General features: G+C 42.2%; 2 protein-coding genes across 2 annotated transcripts; both read left to right on the top strand.

Moving 5' to 3' along the window:
- Positions 1–1,637: 1,637 nt before the first annotated feature.
- Positions 1,638–2,606, top strand: LOC101953597 (olfactory receptor 10A4-like). Its single transcript, XM_005313546.1, has one exon. The coding sequence runs from the start codon at positions 1,638–1,640 to the stop codon at positions 2,604–2,606; it is 969 nt and encodes a 322-aa protein (XP_005313603.1).
- A 7,527-nt stretch (positions 2,607–10,133) lies between these two features.
- On the top strand, positions 10,134–11,126 carry LOC101953308 (olfactory receptor 10A4-like). The gene has a single exon (XM_008177206.3). It carries the CDS (start codon positions 10,134–10,136, stop codon positions 11,124–11,126), a length of 993 nt encoding a protein of 330 aa, XP_008175428.3.
- Positions 11,127–11,608: the final 482 nt, after the last annotated feature.

Genomic DNA, 11,608 nt, shown 5'->3' with positions numbered 1-11,608 from the left:
AATTCAGGGTGAAAACAAATATTGGAATATTGGAATTTCCCATGAGATGGAAATTCCATTTTCCAGCCAGCTCTGCATGTACTGCAATGGCTGTGCTGAGGAAAGTACTCACAAACATCAATAGAGGTTCCCCAAATTAGATCTTAAGAGAGGCAGAAGAATTTCAACCTCTCCCCCAGATCTCAGTATTTAGAGAACATCATTCCCTTTTGTTTTAAATTGTTCTAGGTAGTGCACTTTGCATAGTGTGCCATCAAAGTTTGCTTTTGTTGTTTAATTTAATTTTCTCTATCTGATTTCCTTTGAATCTCTCTCTCTCTCTCTCTCTCTCTCGAATTACCAGGAGAATGGTCCTGTGGTTATGGCGCAGTTTCAGGTATCAGGACACCTCAGTTCTATTTCTCAGAATGCTGACTAGCTGTGTTAGTCCAGTCTATTCACCCTATCATTCCAGTTTCCCCCTTAATAGCTCACTGTTATTTGATGTGTTGCTTTGAGAGCTACATATTGAAGGTGCAAAGGGTATGCAAAATACAATATTTGTTGTTACTCATTTTAATTCCAACTCTATTATTTCATTGTCATGCCTGTTATTAGGAAGTTCCTTGCCATCAAGTAACCTTGAAGTAAAACATCTGCGGAAAACGTCCCTTCTTACATTGTAGGATGTTCCTTCTTGTAAAGTTCTTTATAGCAAAGTGATTGGACAATGATCCTCCACTGGTGTAAATCAGTATAGCTCTTCTTATACCCATTGAGCTGGGAAGATTTACACCAGCCCTAGGTCTTCTTTTGTATACTGAGAGATACCAATGCATTTGGGATGCTGCGATGATAAAGGCAGGAATGATTTCAATTGTTCTCTAATATTTAGGGAAGAATAACATTTAATAGTATACAAAACGCCAACATCTCCCATTGTTTTCAACATTTATCGAGCTTCTCATTCTTCAAAGGGCTTCAAACATATTGGGCTCAGCTGCCTAAGTTTATTCATGTGAGTAGTCCTCACTTTTGTGAGTTGTAACTGCAGTGGGAATACTTGCATTCATATAACAATTCTTGTGATTAAGAGCTGAATGATATCAGAATTTGCCCTCATTTGAGAAATCGTGTTTGATAAATGTGGCTGTAGCATAACACTCTCAGAGGGGAAAGAAAAAAAAACATTGAACCCTTGCTGAATTTTCATGTAGACAGAAAAAAAAAGTGTTTGAAGAGGAAGGATTGAGGAAGAGGAAGAGGAAGAGGAAGGATGAGTTTGAAGAGGAGAGGAGGAAGAATAGAACCCCTGATTCTGGAAACTGGTATACCTCCATTGCTGGTATAAAGTGATGTAGCTCATTTAGAGTCAATTCATCAGACCCCCGTCTGTTGTAAATCAGCTGTAGTTCCACTGGTGTCAAACTGGTCGGATCTCCAGCTGATTTATATTGGCACAGCTTGAATGACATCAATGTGGCTACACCAGTTTACGCCTGATGATGATTGGGCCCAGTTACATATTTATATACAGAATCGCAGCAGGTTTTATTCTCAAGTGTCACAACCGAAAGGAAACTAGTATGAATTGTTTGATTCACATCCACATGTTTGGTATTCCTCAGATTCACTCTCTTTCTATGTTGCCCCTACAGATGACCTATTCTGTGAGTGACCCTGGAGAGAACCAGACCATCTCTGATGTGTTCATCCTGGTGGGGTTTTCGTACCTTAACGAGCTGCAAATCGTTCTGTTTCTGTTGCTTCTGGTCATCTACCTGGTCACCCTGATAGGGAACCTGCTTGTTATCTTCCTTATAAAGTTAAACCCCTCTCTCCACACCCCCATGTATTTCTTCCTGGTGAACCTGTCATTCTTGGAAATCTGCTACACCAGTAGTGTGGTCCCTCAGCTGCTGGTTCACCTCCTGGTGGAGGAAAAGACCATCACCATTGTGGGCTGCGCTGCCCAGATGTACGTCTTCACTATCCTGGGCCTCACAGAATGCTGCCTCCTAGCAGCCATGGCGTACGATCGCTACATAGCCATATGCAACCCCTTGCACTACAGAACCATCATGAGTGGCCGGGTGTGCGCACAGCTCGCAGGTGCTTCATGGACCATCGGCATCTCAGTGGAAGTAGCTCAGACCACGTGGATCTTCCGCTTGCCCTTTTGTGGCTCCAACCGCATCCACCACTTCTTCTGCGACATCCCACCAGTGGTGAAGATGGCATGCACGGACACATCCAAAAATGAGATTATGGTTTTCACTGTGTCGGTGCTGTTCATCATGAGCCCTTTTTTGTTGATAATCCTGTCCTACATCTGCATTATTTCCTCCATCCTTAAACTCCAGTCAGCGGAGGGAAGGCGTAAAGCCTTCTCCACCTGCTCCTCCCACCTCATGGTGGTGACTTTGTTCTATGGAACAGCTCTTATCACCTACCTCAGGCCAAAATCTAGCTCCACCCCAGATAGTGATCTAATTATTTCCCTCATGAACACAATTGTGGCCCCAGTCTTGAACCCCATAATATACACTCTGAGGAACAAAGAGGTGAAGGGAGCCTTTAGAAAAACATTAGAGAAGAGCATGTCTTCACACAACCAGAGAAATTAGAGAATGAAAAGTAGAGTCAATCAAAATGGGGGGAATAAGGGAAATTCATAAATGTTTTGTTTAATTTCTCGCAATGACCCTCACAATTTCAATTAGAATTTTACCATGTGCAAAACTTTGACATCTTCTAAACATGGTGGCAACATGGGAAGAGAAACTTTTTTAAATGAAATTAATAAATAAATAAATTTTAGTCAAATTTTGATAGTCAGAACCTTTTGACCAGTTTTAAAGATCATTGAAAAAACCTCAGATCAGCGAGGAAAATTAATTATTACCAAGGGAATTACCAAGGGAATTCATTACTCCTACAGTGTAACTATTTGCTACAGTTAATGTAAAATTTCCCTGTGTGTTTTGCTGGACTTTTTGCCCTATACCTGTGAATGTCGCCAGGGCAGGGGATGTGCCTGGACCTGCCATGGTCCTTGATCATTTTCCATTCATCACAGCTCAGAGTGGGCTTGATTTGCACAGGGGCTGAGGTTTCATTGACTTCAATGGGAGATGTAGGTCACAAATGTTGCTGTAAATTAGAACCAAGGGTTTGATCAGGGTCTGGAGAATAAGGACACAAATAAATCACCTGTAGGAGCAGAACCTTTTCCGCCTAGGCCCCTGAATGGGCATTTCATGTATAGCAACAAGAATGATGCAATGGCCTGTAACTGTCTCCTAACATCATTTCCCTACAGAGTTGGTGTTGTAGATTGTGTCTTTGAAAAAAATACAAGATAATCGCTCCTACTCTTCTGGGGCTGTTTGGCGGTGAGAGATTCCTTTTGTTTGTCTTTAAGATTCACTTCTACCATATCTGCGCTTGCTTAATCCCAAACACTTACTGTCACATATCACTGGTGTATTTCATATTGTCAGAGAGTCACAGAGTTTAAGGACAAAAGGGATCTCTAGATTATATCATCTGACCTCCTCTGTCTCACATTGTGTTGGGTGTCATCACACAGGCCCACAGAGCACTTTAGCCAGGCATCAAATGAACGTAAAAGAGAAATGTACTTGGTGTTCTCTGTGCTGGACCACTGAAATTGAGGCATGTCTGGGATGCAGAAAGTATAACTTCATGCAACACTGTTCAACAGATGATTAAGGCAGGAAGGGAAGAACACCTTATGCAAAATAGAAACTCTGTGTGTGTGTGTGTGTGTGTGTGTATGTGATAGAGAGAGAGAGATTTGTAGCCCATGTAATGACTATATAACCATTAAATAATGATAGTTGTTGAGGAAATGATAGCAGAAACACAAGAGACCTATAGGTTTAAACTTATAAAAATTACTTAGAAAGACAAGATGGGTGAAGTAATATCTTTTATTGTTGGTGAGAGAGACAGAAGTTAGTCCAGCAAAATATATTACCTCACCCGCTTTGTGTCTCTAGTATCCTGGGATCCAGATGGCTACAACAGCACTGCATGCAAAATAGCTTAAGCAGTTAGGGTAAGTAGAAGGCTTTCTATTTTGAACAGGAGAAGTTGCTCAATGAGTTGGCATAAGGAAGTAAACTATCAATGACCTTAAGTCACAAAACATCTCAAGGTTCTGTTTATTGTTTTGTCATAATCACAAGTGTTGCAAACAGCAGATAGGTAACCACAAGGGAATGAGCCCTGCTCAGTGTGTGTGTGTGTGTGTGTGTGTGTGTGTGTGTGTGTGTGTGTATGTGCCTGTCTGTCTGTCTGTGTGACTGTCATCCCCTGCTGGAGGGAATGAGCCATGTTCAGTGCGTGTGTGTACGTGCCACTGCTGCCCCTTCTTCTTGTAAATAGCCTCACTGACTTGTCAATGACCACGGATGTTCGAGAAAGATCTTTCATTTGTAGCTCAACCAAAAGATATAACATCCACCAGAAACAGTGTCCCGTTCCACTGTGATGAGTTGCTGTAGATCAGCACGAACTTTAAGGGGAGAGCGCCACCTGCTCATCCACCCTACCCACCCTCTGCAGCACAGGGCGCCCGAGCGCCATGCTGGAGCACTGTGATAAGCAGCAATTCTGATGGGAGCAGGTCCACAGGTGAGCCCCTCACCCTGCTCTTTGCGGCACAGGGCCACGTGGTGCCCTGCTGAAGCACAAGGGGTCAGCATGGACCAAGTGACAAGAGTGCCCCCCAAGTGAGACCCCACCCAGCTCTTTGCAACATGTCATTGCTTGGAGCTGCGCTGGAGCACTGGGTTTAGTACTGACCCACAGAGGAGAATGTCCCTTAACGAGTCATCCACCCTCTTCCCTGCAGTACAGCGCCCCCTACTGCTGAGCTGGGACATTGGGATCCATCAACCTAAGAACATCCTACAGAGCCCTCCAGGCCCATCCCTGTATTTTAGCACCCCCTAGTTCTACACTGGGGTATTGCTAGCAACACTGACTAAGGGGGAAGATTGCCCCAAACTGAGCACCCCACCCCACTCGCAGTAGGAAAGCCTCAGCCCTCTATGGCCATGCTGGAGTTATGGGGTCAGAACTGTCGAAGAAATGAGAGTGCTCCCAGATGAGCCCATCACCCCACTCCCTGAAGTGCACTAACCCCTAGCACCTCTCAGCTTCCACATAGAGTTTATTCTGGTTCCACTGCAAACATCTGTATCAAAGGGAATAGTCCCACTGACTTCTATGGACTTTGTATCTGGTCCTCAAGGAGGGAATTGGACCCTTTGGTAAGAGCAGTAGAGTCTGAGAGTGAGGACGCCCGGGTTCTGTTCCCAGCTCTGGGAGGGGAGTGGAGTGTAATGTTTAGAGAAGTGGGGATGGGAATCAGATCTCCTGGGTTCTAATCATGGGTCTGAGACAGGAATGAGGCACACAGTCTGAACATCCGGTAACTGGAGTCATAAGCCTTGGGTGTTGTTACTGACTCTGCCCCTGACTCTTTGTGTTGTGTTGCCTTGGACAAATCATTCCTCTTTCCAGACAAAATAGTATCACAAAATTTACCCCACTTAGTAAATCCCATTACAATTTTCATCTAGAAAATACATGATGATGATGATGATGATGTTACCACCCCCTCTGAAATGATTGCCCTAGTGTATTTTGTTTTGTTGCAGTTTGATGCAGCATTGTTCTTCCTCTGAGGAATATTATAAGAAATTTCCTTCAGGGAGTAGGTCCCAGAAGCCAGTGAATGAAATAAAAACACCTCTTTCCTTCAACACATATTGCGCTTTTAGCTAGGAGATAGAACTATTCTTCTTAAACAAGGTAGGTTATAAATGAATGACTTAAGGCCCCAACCATCTCCCACTGAAGTCCATGGGTGTTGTGCCCCAGTCTGCAATGGGAGCAAGATCATGTCATTGGTTTCTTCATTTGAATTTTCCATATATGGGCAGAGAATCTTAACGTGTGTCTGAGCACAGGGGCTGTGTCTATCTATCTATCTATCTATCTATCTATCTATCTATCTATCTATCTATCTATCTATCTATTCATGTCTGACTCTATCATTCTGAATACAACTAGTTAAATGGTGGTCGCTTTTAGCTGAATTTTTCTCAAACCTTCCTTCTCATAATGTATGCTTCTTTAATTGCTTTCATGTTCTCAGGTATACTAATGGAGTGTCCAGATGCCTTGAAGAGTTCAGAAAATATCACTCAACTGCCAGCGACAAGCATCTATACAGACCTTATTCCTAATGGTGAGTAAATTTCTACATTTATTTAGAGCCGCTCAAAATGTCAGCAAACAAATAAAGAAATAAATCCAAATCCCTTCTGAAAAATATGGTTATATCAATATTGATGTTTTCCATGAGAAAACATTGATGTTGCTGGCAATTTTTCAATTTTCCATTCGATTTCATGTGGACTCTTCTGAATTGAAATTAAGGTTTTCACTATTTCAACTTTTCGTATAGATTCAGGGTGAAAATAAATATTGGAATATTGGAATTTCCCATGAGATGGAAATTCCATTTTCCAGCCAGATCTGCATATACTGCAATGGTTGTGCTGAGGGAAGTACTCACAAACATCAATAGAGGTTCCCCAAATTAGATCTTAAGAGAAGCAGAAGAATTTCAACCTCTTCTCCAAGGCTCCCTATTTAGAGAAAAATATTCTCTTTTATTTTAAATTGTGTACTCTGCATAGTGTACACTACAGTGTGCTTTGGTTGTTGGATTTAATTTTCTCTATTTCATTGAATGGGTGTGAGTGTTTGAGTGTGTTCAATTTCCAGGAGAATGGTTCTGTAGTTATGGCAGAGTTTCAGGTATCAGGTATACTGACTCGCTATGTAAACCCAGTCTCTTCACCCCTATCATTCCCTCGATCATTCCCAGTTTCCCCCTTTGTAGCTCACTATTATTTGATGCATTGCTTTTAGTGCCACATATTGAACATGCTAAGCGTATGCCCAATACAATATTTGTTATTGCTCATTTTTATTTCAACTCTGTCATTTCACTGTCATGCCTTTTATTAGGAAGTTCCTTGTCAACAAATAACCTAGAAGTAAAACATCTGTGGAAATTGTCTTTTCATACATTGTAGGATCTTCTTTCTTGTAAAATTCTTTATAGCAAGGTGATTAGACACTGGTGTAAATAAGTATAGCTCTTTTTATACCCATGGAGCTGTTAAAATTTACACCAGCAAAGGAACTGGCCCTAGCTCTTCTTTTGTATGTTGAGAGAAACCAATGCATTTCAAATGCAGTGATGATAAAGTCAGGAATGATTTAAATTGTTCTCTAATATTTAGGGAAGAATAACATTTAATATTACACAAAAAGCCAAAATCCCCCATTGTTTTCAGCATTTATCATGCTTCTCATTCTTCAAAGGGCTTCAATCATGTTGGGCTCAGCAGCACCAGTTTACTCATGTGAGTAGTCCTCACTTATGTGAATTGTAACTGCAGTTGGAATAAGAATTTGTATAAGAATTCCTGTGATTAAGTTCCGAATGAGATCAGAATTTGGTCTCATTTGAGAAATCTTATTTGATAAACGTGGCTGTAGAAAGAAAGAAAGAAAGAAAGAAAGAAAGAAAGAAAGAAAGAAAGAAAGAAAGAAAGAAAGAAAGAAACATTGATCCATTTTTGAATTTTCATGTAGACAGAAAAGAAATGTGTTTGAAGAGGAAGAACAGAACCTCTGATATTGGAAACTGCTGGTATACCTCCATTGCTGGTATAAACTGACGTAGCGCCTTTAGCGTAAATTTATCAGATCCCCATCTGTTGTAAATCAGTTGTATTTCCACTGGTGTCAAAGTGGTCATTGTGATGGGTTGCCTCCCCCCCATCCAGGGGTGCCACCTGATATACTGGGGTAACACTCAGCCCACCTGTTCCACCAGTCGGGGCTCCCTTACAATGTTCTGCTGAGCCAGGCCACCTCAAGCCTCCTCCAGCACACACGCAGGTAGGGCCCCACCCAGCTGTGGAACGAAACAGACACTGAAATCAGAACTGCATGGGAAGGGTTCAGCTAGGGAATTGCCCAGCACTCAAGTGCACCCCCCCCCCCAAGTGTAAACCCAAAATTGAGAGAAAACACAGAGAACTGTACAGCATAAGCTCATTGAAATTCACCCCCTCCCTCGATGCAGAGGAAGATATGCACAGCTTTTTGCCCCCCAGTTATGAATTCCACAAACTGTTTTTAGAGAAATCATAATCAATTTTATTAACTACAAAAGATTTTAAGTGATTATGAGGGATAGCAAACAGATCAAAGCAGATTATTAAGGACTATTTAGAAAAAGCTGGACATGCACAAGTCCATGAGTCCAGATCTAATGCATCCGAGGGTGCTGAGGGAATTGGCTGATGTGATTGCAGAGCAATTGGCCATTATCTTTGAAAATTCATGGAGATTGGGGGGAGGTCCGGGACGATTGAAAAAAGCCAAATATAGTGCCCATCGTTAAAAAAAGGGAAGAAGGAGAATCCAGAGAATTACAGACTTATCAGTCTCACCTCAGTCCCTGGAAAAATCATGGAGCAGCTCCTAAAGGAATCCATTTTGAAGCACTTGGAGGAGAGAAAGGTGATCAGGAACAGTCAACTACCTGAAGGAGGTTCCAAAGAGGATGGAGCTTGCCTGTTCTCAGTGATGGCAGATGACAGAACAAGGAGCAATGGTCTCATGTTGCAGTGGGGGAGGTCTAGGTTGCATATTAGGAAACACTATTTCACTAGGAGGGTGGTGAAGCACTGGAATGGGTTACCTAGGGAGGTGGTGGAATCTCCATCCTTAGAAGTTTTTAAGGCTCAACTTGACAAAGCCCTGGCTGTGATGATTTAATTGGTGTTGGTCCTGCTTTGAGCAGGGGGTTGTACTAGATGACCTCCTGAGGTCTCTTCCAATCCTAATCTTCTATAATTCTATGATTAGCCAACAAATAAATCAAAAACACAACATAAGCTTAATATACTAAAGAAACTGGTTACAAGTAGTAATTTCTCACCCTAAATGTTGATTTAGGCAGATTGCAGAGGTTCTTGAAAGCAGCTGCTCTTGCTTGCAGTTTAAAACTCCAGGTATTTCTTTCACAGGTCAGACACCGTATCAGCCTGGCCTCAGTCCTTATCCCCCCCCCCTTTATCTTTGTTCCTTAGATGTTTCCAGCAGTCATCCTGGGTGGGGATTCAGTGAAGAATGAACCCCGATTATCTCACTCCCCTCCCTTAAATAAGATTTACATATGGCAGGAATCCTTTGTCTTTCAGTGTGATTCCCATCCCCCTCAGTGGAAAAATACTGGTGGTTTATCATGGAAACCAGTACCAGATGACTTGAACACATGACCCGGTAGTGTCAAAGCACCCATAAGTCAGAGGCAGTTTGTAGCATCCCTGGAAAGCTTCCCAGGAGGGAGTCTGGTGGCACCTTAAAGACTAACAGATTTATTTGGGCATAAGCTTTCGTGAGTAAAAACCTCACTTCTTCGGATGCACCAGACTCCTTGTTGTTTTTGTAGATACAGACTAACATGGCTACTCCCTGATACTTCCCAGGAAGGTGAGAGATTAGCATCTTCAAAGACCTATTGTTCTTCCTAATGGTCCATAGACTTGTTCCCAGCTAGTCGGCCAGACTGATTGCATTCTATCTAGTGGGCATTCCCGAGGTGCAAACACTTTTGTAGTACAGATGTATAGTAAGTATTGCTGACTTTAGATACAACAATGATACATGAATGCAAATAAGCTAATCATATGCAGTAACTCATAACCATTCCAATGATACCCCACATAATCCTAATGTATTTAGGTTATGACACAATCATATCATACTATTACTATGAAAAATATGGGAAACAGTGTCACAGTTATATCTCCAGCTGATCTACATTGTCATAGCTTGATGGATATCAATGCAGCTACAACAGTTTACACTCGATGATGATTGGGCCCAGTTACATATAGAACTGCAGCAGGTTTTTGTCTGAAGCATCCCAACACATAGGAAACCAGTATGAATTGTATGATTCAAATCCACATATATGGTATTCTTCAGATTCAGCTCCAGTGTCTCTCTCTTTGCCACCCCAGCAGATGACATATTCTGAGAGAAAGCCTGATGAGAACCAGACCATTTCTGATGTGTTCATCCTGGTGGGGTTTTCGTACCTTACCAGACTCCAAATCCTTCTGTTTCTGGTGTTTCTGATCACCTACCTGGTCACCCTGGTGGGGAACCTGCTCATTATCCTCCTTATAAAGCTAAACCCATCACTCCACACCCCCATGTATTTCTTCCTGCTGAACCTGTCCTTCTTGGAAATCTGCTACACCACCAGTGTGGTCCCTCAGCTGCTGGCTCACCTTCTGGTGGAGCAAAAGACCATCTCCATTGCGGGCTGCGCTGCCCAGATGTATGTCTTCACCATCCTGGGCCTCACAGAATGCTGCCTCCTAGCAGCCATGGCGTACGACCGCTACATAGCCATATGCAAACCATTGCACTACAGAACCATCATGAGTTTTCGGGCGTGTGCACAGCTCGCAGCTGCTTCATGGACCATCGGCATCTCGGTGGAAGTAGCTCAGACCACGTGGATCTTCAGCCTGCCCTTCTGTGGCTCCAACCGCATCCACCACTTCTTCTGTGACATCCCACCGGTGCTGAAGATGGCATGCACAGACACATCCAAAAACGAAATTGTGGTCTTGGCTGTGTCGGTGCTGTTCATCATGAGCCCTTTCCTGCTGATAATCCTGTCCTACATCTACATTATCTCCACCATCCTCAAGCTGCCATCGGCAGAGGGAAGGCGTAAAGCCTTCTCCACCTGCTCCTCCCACCTCATGGTGGTGACTTTGTTCTATGGAACGGCCCTTTTCACCTACCTGAGGCCCAAGTCTATCTCCACCCCAGAGAGTGATCAAATGATTTCCCTCATGTACACAGTTGTGACCCCAATGTTGAACCCCATAATATACACTCTGAGGAACAAAGAGGTGAAGGGAGCCTTTAGAAAAACAATAGAAAAGAGCATCTTTTCACACAACCAGAGAAATCAGAGAATGAAAGATATAGTTAGTTAAAACAGGGCGAATGAGGGAAATTCATAAACATTTTGTTGAATTACTCCCGATGACCCTCACATTTTTAATTGGAATTTTGCCATTTGAAAAACTTTGACCTGTTTTAAACCTGTTGGGAAAATGGGAAGAGAACCTTTTTTTTTTTTAATGAAACAAGTAAATAAATAAATAAAACTTTCGTCAAATTTTGATAGTCAGAACCTTTTGACCAGATATAAAGATCATTGAAAAATCAAATGAGAATCTTTAGTCAAAGTAGTATCCTGATTTTACATCTTCAAAATTTGAGATGTCAAAATAAAAAAAATAAAAAATCTTAACGTAAGAAACATTTCATAAAATGTTCACCTTGGTTTGTTGAAATTTCATCAAAATTTTAATACTTCAATAATTCCAACCAGCTCTACAGAAAAATCCATTTAGGCTTCCCCTTTTCCTGCTCTGGCTGCCCAGTGCAGCATTTTAGGTTTTAGGTTGGGTTG

Source organism: Chrysemys picta, chromosome 13 (assembly GCF_011386835.1).
Source record: "Chrysemys picta bellii isolate R12L10 chromosome 13, ASM1138683v2, whole genome shotgun sequence".
In the NCBI taxonomy this organism is placed as follows: Eukaryota; Metazoa; Chordata; order Testudines; family Emydidae; genus Chrysemys; species Chrysemys picta.
Note: the sequence above shows the minus strand (reverse complement) of the source record. Positions and strands in the feature narration are given on the sequence as shown.

What these genes read in the sequence shown, in the direction of transcription:
- LOC101953308 (XM_008177206.3), top strand. Translation starts at nt 10,134, where the DNA reads ATGACATATTCTGAGAGAAAGCCTGATGAGAACCAGACCATTTCTGAT.
- LOC101953597 (XM_005313546.1), top strand. Translation starts at nt 1,638, where the DNA reads ATGACCTATTCTGTGAGTGACCCTGGAGAGAACCAGACCATCTCTGAT.